Source organism: Crassostrea angulata, chromosome 3 (assembly GCF_025612915.1).
Source record: "Crassostrea angulata isolate pt1a10 chromosome 3, ASM2561291v2, whole genome shotgun sequence".
NCBI classification, from domain to species: domain Eukaryota; kingdom Metazoa; phylum Mollusca; class Bivalvia; order Ostreida; family Ostreidae; genus Magallana; species Magallana angulata.
This window is the reverse complement of record NC_069113.1, coordinates 47597341-47615140: the sequence shown is the minus strand read 5'-3', so window position 1 is coordinate 47615140 and position 17800 is coordinate 47597341. Positions and strand designations below refer to the sequence as shown.

General features: G+C 34.9%; 1 protein-coding gene across 7 annotated transcripts in view; it reads right to left on the bottom strand.

Moving 5' to 3' along the window:
- Nucleotides 1-15759, bottom strand: part of LOC128175645 (ras-specific guanine nucleotide-releasing factor 2-like) — a 56978-nt gene extending 41219 nt beyond the window's left edge. For 4 of the 7 annotated variants that reach the window (XM_052841430.1, XM_052841433.1, XM_052841432.1 and 1 more), the window contains exons 1-2: nt 14731-15758; nt 13516-13803 (exon numbers count right to left, since the gene is read on the bottom strand). In XM_052841430.1, coding sequence (XP_052697390.1) covers nt 13516-13788 — 273 coding nt within the window. In that variant the 5' untranslated portion in view covers nt 13789-13803; nt 14731-15758. Of the gene's footprint in view, nt 1-13515; nt 13804-14730 lie in introns of all 7 variants that reach the window. The other 3 variants (XM_052841435.1, XM_052841437.1, XM_052841431.1) reach the window with 2 other exon arrangements.
- Between the last annotated feature and the right edge of the window lie 2041 nt (nt 15760-17800).

Here is a 17800-nt window from a genome sequence, read left to right as displayed (position 1 = left end):
TTTAACGATTTAAGTCAAGTGTGAAACAAAGTTGTTAATAGACAAGTACATTGTACTGCTATTCAAAATGATGTGCTGTTATTCTGAGCTTAACATCACACTGCAAATACAAAACAGCCATTTATATTAATATTGCATCAAAATCTATAGATTCATCATACACTAGTTTGATCTCATTGAGGCATCTGGCTCAATTATGATTGTTCAAGAGAACCCAAGTCTTTGTAAAACAATGCAGAATAGCAAATTGTTTATAAAGAACAGAGGCAATCTATCCCCGCAGTGACGATTTCTCAATCAGGGTGCCCTTAAAAATCAATGACACAGACACTTGTCACTGATGGAACAAGAAGATTCATCATTTATTCATGAACCTTATATTTTGACTCACAATAATAAATGAAGTGCTTCAGATCTCTCCATTTACTGGATGATAATCATCCTTATTTTCGTCGGCAGAAATCTACATGTTTTCAGTCAATAGAACCTGATGAATTTTCCAACCCCAACCGACAGACAACTTTGTACCTAAAAGTACTGCAGTAATTATCTCTTGCAGCTTAATTAATCAAAGGCATGACATTAATTAACATTACCAGAAGACATTTTGAAAAAAAATCCTGACATTCAGTGAATATTATTTATTTCTACCATACCGATTGCAGTGTATTGAAAAAATTGCATCTATTGTTTGGCTTTGGAGGTTTTCTTTTATATATCCATCTTGCAAAAGAAAATAATCCACCTGTTACATGTACATTACAACACAATGTATTGATTTGCTAAATAATGCCCGTACATGCTGTCAAGTATTAATCCCAGGGTCTTAGATCTGCATGTATACAAGCAAAACTTAAAATGTACTGCTGTTCAACGGTTATAATATATAGGTTGAAGAAAAAAATTCATAATGTCCAAAATATGACGGGGCATAGCAAATACATAATCCTGATAATCCTCTGTACTATTTAACCATAATGGTCAAAATGGTCAAAACATCATGGTCACTGCTACACACTGTAACTTTGGAATCATTTAATTTCGTGGGGGTCAATTTTCGTGGATTATGGGATTTTTGCTTATTCAAGGGGATGTAATTTCGTGGATGCGACGGTTTTCAGTTTCAGTAGGAAAACAAAATCTATTAATATTAGTTTTTGTGGAGGGTGTAAATTCGTGGGTGAGGGCTACCCACGAATACCATGAAAATTGAGCCACCTCGAATTCTAATGATTCCACAGTATACTTATATTAGTAAGTTTTCAAACAAACTACTTTGTATATCAAATCAAGTGACCGAAATACTGAAGATTCGCTCCAATTCTAAAGCCACAGGTTCCTTTTTAAAAGCATTTAAAAAACACTGGCAAATCGTAGAGAAAATCAGACTTCAGAAATCTTTTAAGTTCTAACTAAGCCAAAAACACAGAGAAAGATTTATGATAGGAAACTTGTTTTTGTTGAAAGCAATTTCTTTCTTCACATGAAATGCACAATTTCATGAATTACTCAGATTGTGAATTATGTAACAACCCCGTATTAAAAAAATACAATTTTTCTCAGGTTGCTTTACTTCATCATTCAATACAGATGGAGTAACTTCATCCAAATTCAGCAGCATGACAAAATAATAGCTAGAATGTACAAAGAATTAAGTATTGGTATGCTCATGATTTACTTGCAGTTAGAAGGTTACAATATTTTAATATTTACTGAAAGTACGGAGTATAAATAACACATCATCATGTTATAACATTTAGTGTACTACTGGCTGCTGAATCATAATTTAACCCCTATTATCTAGGCTCCTAATGTTGGTTAGAAGGTTAGTTTAATCACAATGAAATCTGGGTGCATTGTACTTCACAATACTTCAGGTTCAAGAATCAAGTTGGCAATAAGGTCGACTTTCAGCGATTTAGCACAAAAATAATAAAGAATCTTTCTCTGTGGTCAATTGTTGAAATGTGTGGGTGATCATTTCATTCACAGCTTTTTAATGGTTTATAATATAGGATGTAAAATTTTGCATTTACTTGTGTAAATACAAAATTAATATTCTGTTTGGAATTAATTATTTAAGGTTATAAATTCATGGACAAAGGGGGGAGGGGGGGATAAAATCTACAAAAACTTTTGCACCATGAGTTTCAAAGATTCAACAGTAAAGAGTGTTGGAACTATTTAGAGAACTCTAAAGAAAAGCTAGATGTGTTTTCAGATTTCATCATTTTTTGTTTCATACAAATTTTTGTGGAGTTGGATCCTTTGCACAAAATCAATGTTCATAGAAATTATATATGTTACAAAGGATGTTACTGATAGAATATTGTCCTTGACTTTACAACACATATCTTTAAAACTGTAAATTTTGTTAAATCTAAGAAAATAAGTACCACAGAATATCAATGAAGCTGTAGTATCTTTTCATTACATCTTATCCTCCAGATATAAGCAAGCATCCACCTATAGTTTGATGTAAATCATGCCTTCAAAAGCACTATTACTGAGGCTACTGCCTGCCATTTTTACTTCAAAGAAGACTCTGATCTCTGAACGCTAAATCAGAGAGAGAGAGAGAGAGAAAGAGAGAAATTTAGTTTTTCAAAAATCATCTTTTCTTAGATGTACAATTGCAATGTACATGCTGTAAGCATTTTTTCAAAGCTATAAACATGCATTTCTAATACCCAATATTCACCATTTATGAAACATTAAACATAATTATTTTCTAATCTATAGAATCTTCTCAACAACTTCTAATTATAAGCTAATCATCCAAAATCATTTCCCCCAGCATGGATCACATTGCGTACCACTTCAAATTCCTACAGCCTTTCTTCTACTCCATAGCTCCAACAAATTCAATTTCTTATTTGAAATTAATTCGGACAAATCCCTAGTGCTTCATATAGACAGAGATGCTGCAGGTGCTACAGAGAGAGCCTTTTTTACCCTTATAATGCAGTTAATTTTCCCCTGAATTTACCATGGAGTAAGTTAGTTTCCAACATGATTTCTTACAAGCCTGGAATTTGTTTTTTACCACTATTGTCAAAAACACTCTATAACAATTCATCTATTCAACTACGATTTTTTGCCCACAGATGCGATAATTGACAATTTGTTTGGAAATCGTGATTCATGGTATCAGCAGTTAATGATGAGTATGTTGCTAATCAATCTTTCTTACTCTCAGAATTTTCCTCCTCTACTCTTATTAAAGTTATTCAATTATCTTACCCAACTTTCACTCTTCCTTGGTTTTTCATATGATACGTTTTACTGTTTAAAAAGAGACTTTGACTACATATGGCAGCTTTACACACTCAGAAACTTAATCCTTTCAGACTCAGTAACTTAACCTGATAACTTTCAGTTTTAGCAGTTTTCAGTAATGTTAATGTTAGTTTCGCATCTGATTTTGCTAAATGTGGGGCATAAAATATATGCTTAACTATAAATACACATTAATAAAACATTTCATATGTTTTTGCAATATATAGGAGCCCTAAAATGCAACAACACTCATTATTACACGAAATTACGAAACTTCCCCTTGCCACCTCTTCTCGCAATCGAATCTCCTCGAGTCGAGCTTTTTCGACAAGGCTCGGGAAAAAACCAATAAACAATTAGGCCTAGACAGTAACCAGTTGCCAAAATTACAACTCGACTTTTATCTTTTATTCATATTTTTGAACAGCCATTGTATATCGTAATATTGTAAAGAAAAGTGAATATTCCCTGCTCAGATTGGGACTGTTATGCATGCATCTCTAATGCTGGCAAAGGGTTATGAGTTTCGACAGAATTCCAAAACCCAATTTTTGAAAGAAAAAAAAAACAACCAAAACCTTATAAAAGTGAAAAAAGTTAACGATTTATAGCTTAATAAATACGAGCATTTTCCGAGCATTTCATAGCATCAGTTTGTTTATTCACACGAAGAAAAGAAAACAGATGTTTGGGGAAACTTCCTGAAAGACGACACCTACGCCGATTTGCCATTGTATAAGGCGGACCCTTGTCTGTGCTTTAAATTATTCATCAAAACACTGCCTAGTATTGGTTTTGATTCTAAACTCCTTAAAAAAAAACGTGATCCAGTATCTGGTTTTGAAATTTTAATTTCGTTAAATTGATCTCCAACTGACTGTCATTGAGATAATTGATGAAAAACTTATATATAAATATCGTAATTTCCAGGAAATTTGATTCTGGCCACAGAGGCAACATCGATTGACATTTCCAGTCCAAATATATAACTAGTATAATTACAGACAAATGATAATTGTACACACGTGTTTGATTTTGAAGAACGTATCAAAATGTGCCATTTTTTGCGGTCGAAATACCGTCTACATGTTTTCACTGTAAATCAAATGCTTGAATATTTCTATCAATTTTACGGTATGACAATGATATAGATAAAACATATGTCGCTAGCATACTGTTATATACATAGGTTGCGTTAAATCTTATTTATAAATTTCGTAATTACAAGGGTTTAGAATGTTATATGTAATCTGAATGGAATCAATTACAGGGCAGAGCTTCTTTCATGTCGGAGACAGATTTTGAGTTTTCCCTGTAATCACAATTTAGTCACAAGGAGAGAGAGAAAGAGAGAGAGAGAAAGAAAGAGAGAGAGAGTCCTTGTAATCGCAATTTAGTCAGAGAGAGAGAGAGAGAGAGCATGCATGTTTTAAGGTTAGTAACCGATTGGTCTCGTCGTCCTTCGCTAACCAATGGGAAAGATATCGTAAGCTTTAAAATTTCGGTCATTAGAAAAAAAGTTACTCCAACAAAAAAAAAAATATACAATGCAACCGAGGACGATTGCATATACCAGTACCTTGTCTCGAGTGAAATCAATTGGGTTCAGACTCTTTGCAGTAATTTCTGGAAAGTCTTGTTTTGGGGCGAATTTCGGTTTGAAGGTCAATAACATTTATTGGTCATTTATTTCAATACAGCAGCGATATTTTCAGAAGAAATGATTAACGACATTAGGTCCCAACGATCTAGCGAGAGTTATCACGTGACACAATCCGCGGGAATTCTATCTCGGTTGCAGACGAGGTGTGAGTTTGGCGCTTCAGACCTTTCTCAACAGCAGCAAATAAACACCCCAACAGCAGACAAATTCCGAATAGAGTCGTAATCTAATTTTGTCACCCGACTTTGATTTGTATTGCTACCACAACTGGAACAACGACTCTAGGACCTACTATCACAAAATTGCGATATGCTGACTTTCAAAATTCTAACTTAATTTGGATTCAATTCTATGAATCTGAATAAATGTTAATTTGCTAAAGCATGAATGCAGTTTCACGAATCGACCATCTGAAAACGGAAGAAGTTGATAGAAGGTGATCATACCATCGCCTTCCATTGTGGTTTGAACTTAATGGACATTGACCTATGACCCTTTGATTGATGGATCCATTAGTTTCACCGCGAATCGGATTGTGTTTTGAATAATCAATAAAATAATGAAGAGCTAATTTTAAATGAAAATTTATAAGTAAAATTTATCGACAGCTTCATTTGAAACTAATGATTAGCACTATGAAGAGCCATGTTTGGATGAGTGTCAAATCTAGTATCACACTACAGCGTCTAGGACTTGAATTACAGTCGTTTTATGGTAATTGATTGAGATTTCCTTACATATTAATCATTGTTTATTGATTCGCTGTTGCCGATAGCTGACGACAGAAGATCGGGTTCATAAACTTGTTCCGATTTCGATAAAGCAATTGTTCCAACATCCAGGGCCATTAAAGCACGTGATATAAATTAAGTATTATCACCGCAGTTTATTGCGGAGCTAATCAACTATTCTTGCGAAATTCTGAAACCGGGAAAACGTCTGCATTCATTCATTTTGCCGTTAAGGTGCAAAATAAACTGAAAAACTCTTGATATGCCACAATAGCTCATATAAGCAATAAAACTACGGAATGAAGAACAACCTTGAAGGCACTAGATTTATAATCCATATTTGCCATGATTAATAATAGCAGTATTTTGAAAATCATCTAGATATACCCTCCAATGTTGTACAACTCATAAAATCTCTACCACCAAATCAATGCTTTTGCCAGACGCAACAAAAATATAAAATGGGTCACACGACAATGAAAAATTGCCCCGAAGAAGGTTATTTGTAATACTCTATCAAAACTTTGAAACGGGCAACTTTGGTTGGCCTGAATAAAACGCTGTTAATGCAACGTCATTCAATCTTTTTTCCATATACCCAAGAAACATTTTGTTCACCATGTCCCTGCACCCCTCCTAGAAATATTTTTTAATCAGTTTACACACGTATCGCATGTGCAATCGGAGGGGAAAAACATTTGAAGTTATGGTTAAAAGCTCCATCACCATTGATGAAGTACACTAGTTTCCAGCAGATCTGTAGAAGTTTTGGATAAACCTTTAAGTAGCAACCAGCTGATCTCCGTATTCGCGTACATACGGCTTTGAAGATGGATGAATATGTTTAATTAATATTTACAACCAGTGACGGCAGGTGCGCGAACAGTAATGACTGTCTATATATCGCGATACGGCTTGGGGCAAACGAAATACAACCAGAGCACTGCTGCCTTACACCTTATTGTGACCGTCTCTCGGAAGCGCGTCTTTGCATGACGCCTGAATCGGCGGCAATCGCATCAAGTTGCCAAACACGAATGTCTTGACAATATCTTTATTTGTAATGGTTCCCATCTATTATGCATTTGAATATTTTTCTTCGGAACAAAAGATTTCCTTATTCATTAAGGTCTTCCGTTACAACGGAAGACCTTATAGTGATTGTAATGTTTTTTATTATCATTATTATTATTTTTCATACAAATCTTTTTTTTTTTTGTTTACTAGTATATCTGAACAATAACCCCCTAACTTTAGCTGTTTCTGGAAAAATGTGTCAAGGGTATTTTTTCATAGAATTCCTACTGTATGATATATCACGTGTACCTGACCTTTTAATGCATTCGTTAATAAATAAATAACAAGATAATTCTAAACGAAATTTTAATCAATACATAAAATGAATGAACGTAGTTCTTTAATAGTCATTTCAGTAACTTGTGACGTCACAATCAGAGTAAACAAATCTCGACGGGACAATAGACAACAATTCTTCTATCAATAATCTTGATATTACCGGTCACTGGGAAGTTAACTATTGTAAGACGTAGGGATAAGCAATAGGACCTCAGCCCTACATCGGAATGTAAAAAGTTACTTCAGTTTAGAAAATTAAAAGGGACATCATGGTGTATGTTAATGAGAAAGAGAGGCTGTTACTTGTGTATTGATGAACAACAGAATGTGCTTCGTTTATTAATTTAAGTTAGAATCACGCAATTTTCTGAGCGACTTGTAAATTTTCTAACCATATTTCGTTAAGGCAATTTATACAAAACAAAAAGCAGTGTTAGCCAATGCCGTTGGCGAAGTATTGGATAATGCTAATTTCCCCATTACACTGATTCAACGAGATAAGCTCCAGTGGCTCGTTAGAAGCTGTTCTATAAAATCTCCGTTCGCCAGGGACGCGGCCGTTCCACAAACGTCCGACAGCAGCTATGTGACTTGTGACACCTTGGTTACTGGAAATAGTTCTCCATTTCTCTATTAGTAAATTGTTAGACCCTTCAGCAATGACATGCGCTCCTGTTGTGTGTGTACTTGTGACAACAATTTCATACCTTATATAATTACTCGTGTATCACGTTCTAGCTGACAATTTTGACTCAATCTGACAAAATTCCATTATGGTACAGGATGTCATTTAAGAATCCTTTACAGATATATTATAGTGCTACTGGTTTGTTTACTTTAAGTTTTTTTTTTAATTCTACCATATATTAAATTGATGCAAGTTAGAGTATGTTGTGAACAACACAAATTCTGCATGAACATTCCTCATACAGTACATAACGAAACTCTTTTACTACTACTTAAATACTTCGAGGCGTTATTAAAACAACTGTACATAAACTGCATTTAGAGCGACTCTCAGACGGGTATCATTCATTTCTATCACGTATAAACAAATGCCATGGGCTAGACAAGGAGATAGAGCCTCAGTTAATGTCCCTACATTTGTTATAAACTTGGAAATCAACACCCATTTAATTAATGTACTTTAGCATGCTGGGAATTGTCTTTGCAAATATAATCCATTTGGCTCAGTAATTTGCTCAAGAAAGAAATTCAATTTATTACATCTTTCATCATGTCGACTACAAGAATGAAAAATGATGGATAAAAATATATGTCAAGATAACAACAAACTAAAAGCTCTACACATGTTTTAATACAAAGGTACCTTTTCAGTTCAGCTCTTAATAATTGTTGTTGATAGCAATGTACTGACCTGAATGGCAAACCCAAAACAAACTTTTGATAACAACATGCTCTACTGAAATAATTGCTAAAATGACAATGTATACATTAAGATAATATCTTTTATCCCTGACGTCAAAATATGTTTCCTTGAAATCACACCAATGATTTCAAAGTGACTTAAGGTGGTATGGGACACTTCCATGTTGTGACGTATTGTTTATCGAAATAAACAATAAAAAATGTAATTATATAAGTAGTTTCTTTCCCAAAATGGTCACCTAACCCCGTAGCGCAGTGGGTCAAAGGGTTTACTACGAACATGTATATAATGAGTTCGAATCCCGCTGGGGGTTTTACAGTTGTTACCTTTTCAAATATTTTTAAAAGCTATTTTTTGGTTAAATATTGTAAAATTTGAAAAATCTAAATCGGTGAAAGTTTTTCAATTTCATAGTACTTTAATCCACATTAATATCGAAAGATGTCCCATACCATCTTAATTTCGCGGTAGCGGTCATCTACCGATGTTGACGTCATAGTTATAAATAAACTCGTTATGGTTGTGTTCGGTCAAAAATACCAAAGTTTCCGTTTCAAGTCTTGCAGGAACAATTTCTCGACCAAAGAAAGTATTAATGCTGTTTATTTAATGGCAGTTTTATCGTCCTATTTATATTTTACTCCCATTATCCGTTTCCTCTCTTTATTCATTGACGGAAAACCCTTTGCTGCGATTTGCAGATTCAGACTGATATTCAATAGAAAACGATAAAGAAACAGACGACATCCACATTGCAGTTTTCTTATCAACAACCACGTTGTTCTTTTGCGCCTTTTTAAAAATAATTTGTGAAGAGGAAAATTTCCTCTCACCGTGACCAAAACCAGTTTTATGGTTAACCATGATATATGCAGAGAAATTATGTCGTGATATTTAGTTGATTTAATACTGTGTTTTTACTCTGTTTTTTTTTCTTTGCATGGTAATGAATATTTTCCCCAGCAACTAGTTGCTGTGGCGAAGAGAAACTACATGACGTATGCTGTAGCGAGGGGAAACTAAATCATGTATGTTGTAGCGAGGGGGAAATACACCAAGTATGCTATAGCGAAGGGAAACTACTTCATGGAAACTGTAGCGAGGGGGAAATACATCATGTATGAAACTACATCAAGTATAGCGAAGGGAAAATAAATCAAGCAATCTGTGTTCATGCCGCCAAAGAGTCTCAATACCATGGACTATCTACCATACGATACTCCCAGATATACATGGAGTCAGTCCAACCTCTTGAAAAACTTTACATGATTATTTGTTGTTTAGGTTGCTTTGAACACTGGCATATTATCAGCGAGACAGAGGATCGTTTGGTTAAAGAAGTAAATTTTGAAGACTACCAATCTTCGATACTGGAAACTTTCAGAGGAAAAAAACAGACAATACGGTTAAGATCCAAATATTGATTTTTTAAGCGAAAGACAAAGCACTCCATTACTTCAGAAGGTTGATCAACCGATTCCTCTGTTTCTCGAAATTCAGTCTGTTTACGTGATTTAAAAGACGACTCTCCAATTAAAAGGAAAGACGAGGCTCTACTGAAAGGTACATGTCTCCCAGCGGCTCGCCAGATTGTGCCAAGTTGTAAGAATACTCTATGATACTCATGGATGTATTCTACATGAAATTAAATTTCTGTAGTTTTTTTTTTAACAAATCCAGTCGGTATCTTGCATACTTTTCTACAGTTTAATATATTTAAAAAACACAAAAAAACCCGAAATATTAATCAACTGCATATAAATACTTTTACATATCAAAAGAAGTTACGAACATTCAAAACAAAAACTACCAACATATACCAATGTTTTTTTCTCGGCACAAACAAGGCTGAATACCCTACCATATACAGTTGTATATTTTCTATATTATGATTTGAAGTCAGATTTGAAATATCGAAAGTTCTAATTTATACGTATGTACCTTTAGTAACACTTATAAAAAAGGAAAAATTCCAGATTCAAACATGTTATGCAATTTCAAAAGATACAAGAAAGCTAGAGTTTCCTCCGTACACTGTTTTGGTGCGGAAGTTTACAGTTTTAAAAAATGGTTTCTATGATATTTATGGCACGGCTAGATGGTCTCCGTTTCTGTAGAGTCGTCGCATGCATCACATTTTACCAATGCTACAAACGCAACAGGGAGTCAATACTAAGAACAGAAAGGCGACTCGCATTCGCGATTTTTAATACCAATTTCCCAATGCATTTTTCTGTTTTCCTGGGAATATTCAACACTAGCGTTCAAACAGAGCCATGAAGCAAATATTGAGGAATAAACAATTTCCGCCCGGAAAATGACGCTGTTTTTAGCAACTGTCACGTCGAAGGTATTATAAATTCGTCAATGTAAAATATTGATTTGTCAAACACAACATCGCTACTTATGTATCCCAACGGCCAAACAAAACGAAACGGACGCCCTGTTTACAGGGGACGGATCCTAAGCCAACACAGACTCTCTCTGGGCCCGGGGCCATAAAACTTAGACGAGCTCACTTTTGATCTGTCTCACTTTTTCACTGTATATTCCTTTTGTAAAAGTGAGACTCATGTCATGTTGTAAATTTATTCAAAATTTACAACATGACACTTAGATCAAATGTAAGCTCGTCTCAGTTTTATGGCCCCAGGGCCTGTTGTTTCATGTACTCTTCCAAAACTGTTTTTGGTGATTCTCAATGGATGATTACATCACTTCAACTCATAAAGGTGTGTTAATTAACGGTAAATCATGTTACCGGTATGGTAAATTAAGGTGTCGGTATGCACTTTTCAATCTTCTGCAAAAATACGTACTAATAAGTGTACATGTACCTACTGCATACCCATTTTTTGTTTATATACATGTACATCACATAAACTCATGGATAGACAACAACAGACGACAAAGTCAATAAAGTTTGATTGGTTATCGATTAATCGATATATAATGATCATGGTCATGTTTACGATGAGCACCTGCTTGCTGTCCTGATATATACTGGACTGTACACAAAACTAAGTAAATGTAGAAATTATTGCAGTGATAAACGGTAACTGATGACCAAACTAGTGCATTGCGTGCATGAGATTTATTACGTAGGCAGTTGTAACTTTTGTATACAACGATGATCGGAGAGAGAGAGAGAGAGAGAGAGAGAGAGAGAGAGAGAGAGAGAAAGAGAGAGAGAGAGAGAGAGAGAGAGAGAGAGAGCGTAAGCACAAGTTTTTGTAGAAAAAGTGAGACATCTTCAGAAGAAAAGTGACCCGTATACCTAAGTTGTATAAATGTATAAAACCTTACTAGGATTGATGTACAGATTATTTTTCCCGATTACATCATAGTCCAAATATGAGAGCAGAATGACTAAATCCTTGCTGCTTTTTTGTATTGTTCCATTTAGTGTGTGAGAAAGATAATATCTGCAGTTTCATGTAAAATAATACTAAACTTTTCCGAAAGTTAATATGCATGACTATCGTCACCTACTTTCAGAATACTAATCAGCAAATGTAACACTGTTCTAACTGTAACATAGACGTGCAGCGTGCAAGCTCCCGTATATACAGCGACTATTCCGGATTTATAGATGCCCAATGGTCTGTCATTAGATACTATTTAGATTCATCGGAGATAATGCTTAGTTGGGAACTCTCTCTCTCTCTCTCTCTCTCTCTCTCTCTCTCTCTCTCTCTCTCTCTCTGTCTCTCTCTCTCTCTCTCTCTTTTAAATAAATAAATAAAATCGTTTGGTAGGTTGAATTAACTGGAGAAAGATCCAAGTCTGTACAAGAATCAAAATTGCACAAAATGATAAACAATTCATATATAAACTGCATGAGCTATTTGTCATAAAACTGATAACTGCTCAATAGAGGTTGTACGCTTACTGGAGTATACGATTAAAACTAGATCGGAAAAAAAAAAACCAATCAGCCAATGACACGACCAAGTTAAGATACTATAGTGTGTACGAATTGGTCCTTTGTCATGACTTCTAGCTGCAGATCTGTATATAACTCCCGGTCCGGAAAAATTCGGAAGGACGACCTGGGAGGTCCAGACTATTAGCTACAGACCTGCAGCTACATTACATCATACTAATTCATGTTCAAAATTTCCCGTACTTGAATTATTAATTAAAGAAATGTGAAATATGAAAAAAAAATGATATCTTTGATGTTTCAATTGCGTTCTAAGAGGGTATATGTAATGCTGAAATGCTGAAAAAGCTACTAATGCAAGTTTTGTCTGTCTGTCAGCAATGCTAACAACCGTAATATTCGTATGAACCAACAAACTAATCATTTTCTTATGGTTTGAATACATGTCTATGGTTCACTATGCATGCAGGAAGTTAGAGCATATATGTTATATTCCAAATTGAGTCTCCAAATTGTCTGTTCAAAGTGGAAAAAAAGAGTAGTCATTTGGAACATGGTACTGTATTGTTCGCCATGCTCACGACCGTCCAAAACCACGCGTAAAGACAATTCACATCCTTTTACAACACTGCAAGACATATACTACGCTAAATTCATAATTGCATTTCAGATAAACCTCTACAAATAGCTTGAAACGAAACGTAAAATGAAAAGATCATCATGACTTGCTCCTTCGTGTTAACAAGTTAAAAATACTTGCGTTATCTGCAGTTGTAGAAAATAATCTTCTTCCCTATAAACGTAATTTGAGTTGCTTCAGGTGATTTAACGTATACGTTGTGCTACAGCATCTATTTCGGCTATTTTTATAGATTAGTTTACATATTACGATGGCAACTGGAAAAAAGGCCATCGCAGCGAAGAGATCTTTCGAAAAACAATGAATATAACTGTGGTTTTGTTCCAGTTGTGTAATAATAAACACATGCATACTTCGTTCTATTTTTATGAATGTTTTGTTTCTTGTCTATGCGTGATCACCGTAACCGTTTTGACTTCATTTATTAAGTATACCACTTCAGAGTTAAAAAACAAACAAACCGCGCACCTGTTGGCAAGATATAATTCAGTTAGGTTGTGTAAACCTACAAATAATACGCACGACATGAAAGTACATATTGTTATTATTGTCGATGCTTTCGGTCCATACCTGTTTTTCTGTGTCTTTGACGGCTTTAAGTGCGGCCGGATTCAGCACCCTTTCACAATAACTTCCTTCCAATAGAGTAGCCCCAGAGAGTTTTTGAGCTGATTCGCTCTCGAAGTGAAATAGTAAGTTTTGGTACAATACGAAGTACCGAAGTTGCCATTTCCCCGTGTCACTACTGCGCTTGTGCAGGTACCCGGAGATGGTATTCTCTCGGCGGGATTTGGCTGCCAGATATTGCAGTTGAGTTTCGTTAAACCGAATACCTTTCTGCATGGCCTCAAGTGTTTACTGCAAAACAAACAAAAAACAAAAAAAAAAAATAATTAAACAAAAAAGTTTGAGACTTTCAAGCATCAAATTTTCTTCAACTAAAACCGTATTGATTTTTTAAATGATTAAATTTTGCATTCTAAAGAGTATGTACATGTATATCTATCTGAAAATATTGACTGTTTTCCTCCATTATTCGTAGAAAGTAATATAGTTTAATAATGCCCCTGGGAAATTACAGCTAATTTGATGCAGGGAATTATTAAGGCTACCATAGGCTGCAGTGTGATGCTATTCCGCCTCTCCATCAGCACATCATACATGCCACCATATAATGTCTAGTTATCCACGTAATAAACTAATCCAGGTTTGATTAAAATGAAACAAATAATTCAACCCCGTTTCATCTCTTAATCGATTTTTTTTCAACAGTTCCGACATTTCCCATCTCATTTTTAATCCGAAGTTATTGAAACGCTAGTATAATTAATTTCACTTTATTTCCTTTTATACTTTTGCTTCTACAAGAAATACAAAAAGGCTTCGCAGTAGCGAGGTTTTCTTTTCCATTAGCCTTTGGATAGCTTGTCATTTAACTCTCTCTCTCTCTCTCTCTCTCTCTCTCTCTCTCTCTCTCTCTCTCTCTTCTGAAAACGGCGACGCTCGCTTTGGCTTGCAGTGACAATTTCACATTTTGTAACATCAATCACAGCGCTTTAAAAGACACATTCCGGAATTACCATCCGGTGTGGTACTTAAAAGTAGAGAGAAAACATCAGAGCCTCTCTCCTGATCAATAACCTTATTAATTTTGTATAATTTCATGTCAAAGTCTTTCTTTTGTTAACGATTTCAAATATTTTACATAGTGATATCAGATACTTTGTGAATTGAATCAATAGATCTACGAGAGGTCGGCAAATTAAAAAAATATGCACTACTTACCTCTAGGCAATTGTAATTTCTGGTAAATTTTTCCTCGTTATCATGGCAAATTATGAAAAAAATACATCCATCAATTACATTAAACATGAATTTCTGTCCGTCGCGATAAGTTGAAAATGACGGATAACAGAGAAAAGGCTTAAAATTACGCAAACGGCTTGTATTGCGTTAATGTTGATATATATCAATGTTCCGAATCACAGCAGAAAACTTCTCAGTGAAATTCTAAAATCAGATTCTGTCACAAACAATTCTTTTTTAAAACCAGAATGGCGACTCTTTCTATATCATTTAATTTATGCTTAAATCCAGCAGACGACCAGAATCGATGTATGAAACAACAGGTGTATATTCTAACATCATCAAATATTTCCTCCTTCGTGCTCTTACACAGTATACAATTCAATTAATAATACATATAGCGCTCGTTTCCTATTTACATTGTTTTAAAGTAAATGTCCAATCTGCACGCGATCAGCTCGCGCGCTTTGACAAACCGTTCAGGTGCACGTAAATTTAACATCTACTCTGTATACAACGAGTTGCAGCAGTGAAATGCTTTTGTCGATAAGCCGTTGAAATCACATGACGTTATAGTTTTCCACAAAGACAATAGATTTTCCTACATACACTCACCACTTGCACCTGTCCCTTTGCTACTCTGGCGATACATCAGTTGTCATCGCCTTGATTTTACACCGCGCGTCACAATGTCATTAACGCAAATTTATATCAAATTCCGGACAATCATTTTCACTCTATTACAACCAAACTGCTCTCCGAACGCGACGCAGTGATACGATTTCGTTGATGAAAAAAAAATCCTAAACCTGCGACGTTTCTCTCAGCTTTCACAGAGCCATTTCGTGTGCATAATGGTGTATCCGCTAGAAATTATAGATTTTGTCATTGACGGTGCGATCTTGCTTTGTTCTCGATGCATACCCGACCTAAATGATCGGTAGCACTGTTTCTTATATAACGATTTTCTCCGCAATATTGTTAGAAATATCAATAACGGTGTTGTTAAAACAGCCTCTCTGTTCTGATTTTAACCTAGATTGTTTCTGATGTTGTTTGTTTAAAAACACAAATTGCAAACCCCTTTTCTAAGTGGGTTAACGATCGCTCTGAGAAACATCTACATGTATTGCCTACATCGCGCTGTATGATTCTAGACTTCGTGATGCAACAGATTTTTATAATTTTTCCCATCGAAGGTGCCGCGGGGAAAGAAATTAGACTAATCGAAATATTTTAATTGTTTTGTAAAAATCTATTCTTTGTGGTAACATGTTTAAGAATATAAATAACTGTTCTGTTGTTATGAATAACAAATATTATAAATATTCAACTATTAAATTGTCTTTGCTTAAATAGTAATTTGACAGAATATATATGCAAAAAAGCACCATGTTTTTAAGTCACCTGTAATATGATTTTCCCTATGAAAATACATCCGCAGTGCCTATTCATCCTAATAATCAAGGTACTAGAGTGCCCTAAGGGGCTGGATGGATAAATTAACCATCAGATCTGCCCTAAACATATATGTTTGGTCGTAAACTATTATCTAAAAAAAACATCCAAATATATCAGCTGTATTTGGGTACTCCAAGAATGACAACGGAAGAAAAACAGTTACATGTATTCCTCCACCATGCAGTTGATCCAAAAACATTAATTTTTGCTAAGGCCAAGCAACATTACACGCCACCTAGATCCAGGAGGCTCTGTCAAGTTTGAAAATCATCGCCCTTTTTGGTAAATGAAGAAGTGTTGATCATTTGATATTTATAATCTATATATTCTGGTTCCTGATTCTAAGTAGCGAAAAGCGATGATAAATGGAGTTCACAAGTAAAAAGTATTCGATTTCAATAAAACAAAACAAAGCTAGCGATCACAAAAAATAGATAAGCAAACACTCTCTCGGTCATTTAATCATTGAATGCTTATTTTTGGATGTCGTTGGTCTTATAACACACCATGGTGGTGCAGACAAATTGAACACCGCGCGTTATCGCGGTATGATAATTTGTATGCACCACTTTGTGTGTTATAGGACGACATCCAAAAATAAACATTCAATGTTTATATTTGTATTCATAATTATGTAAATTTGTATGAAGAATTGTGTGTCGTCGCTTTAAAACCTTTAAATACGCTCTTAGTCGGGAATATGATATAACTTACTTATTGGTGAAACTGGTGTGGCGATATGTTTAATGAACCTTCTAACAAACGGACAAACGTTGTCCCCTTCTTTTGCTAAAAATAATTCTCAAGTACCCACTTTCAAGACTTCTAAGAATTGTTCGTTTCTCTGCCGTTCTTTAACCTAGATAATGATTGGAATGTACATGTATGTATAACTGCCAGATAAAAGACAACGATGAGCTGCAGGTTAATCAAGGTTCGACCTCAAGATGTCTCACCTTGCATTTCAGTCACTTTGTTCGCGCAGACAGCATGGTGGCACTTGATGATTGAAACGGATAATTATATATCCACACGACATTCAACTGATCTGAACGATTGTGCTCAATGTTCCACCCAATAACTCTCTCTCTCTCTCTCTCTCTCTCTCTCTCTCTCTCTCTTGCTCTCTCTCTCTCTCTCTCTCTCTCTCTCTCTCTCTCTCTCTCTCTCTCTCTCTCTCAATATTACATGTAATATGATCAAACCTACTGGTAATTTTTTTAACATAGGAATCTTTCAGAGTGTACATTCAACTATTAGATCTATTACATATAGGTATACTTTTCGTGATGAAGATGTTTGAATATATAACACTTTGTCGGAATAGTACGTCAGTGCCTTGGCGACATTTTTGCATCCGTCTAAGGTGCATGTATCGAAAAATTTGAAATACATATACATAATATAATAGATTATTGCTTAATGAGTTATTAATCACTTCTGCTATTGATGTATCTCGCCTGTCATGTGAAATATTTACCTTCAAAAAATAAATTTCTACAGGAAAATATTTTTTCCATAGAAAAACAATTTTCTAATAAAATATTTGGAATTTCCTAGAGGAATTAAACAACTTCCAATAGGAATT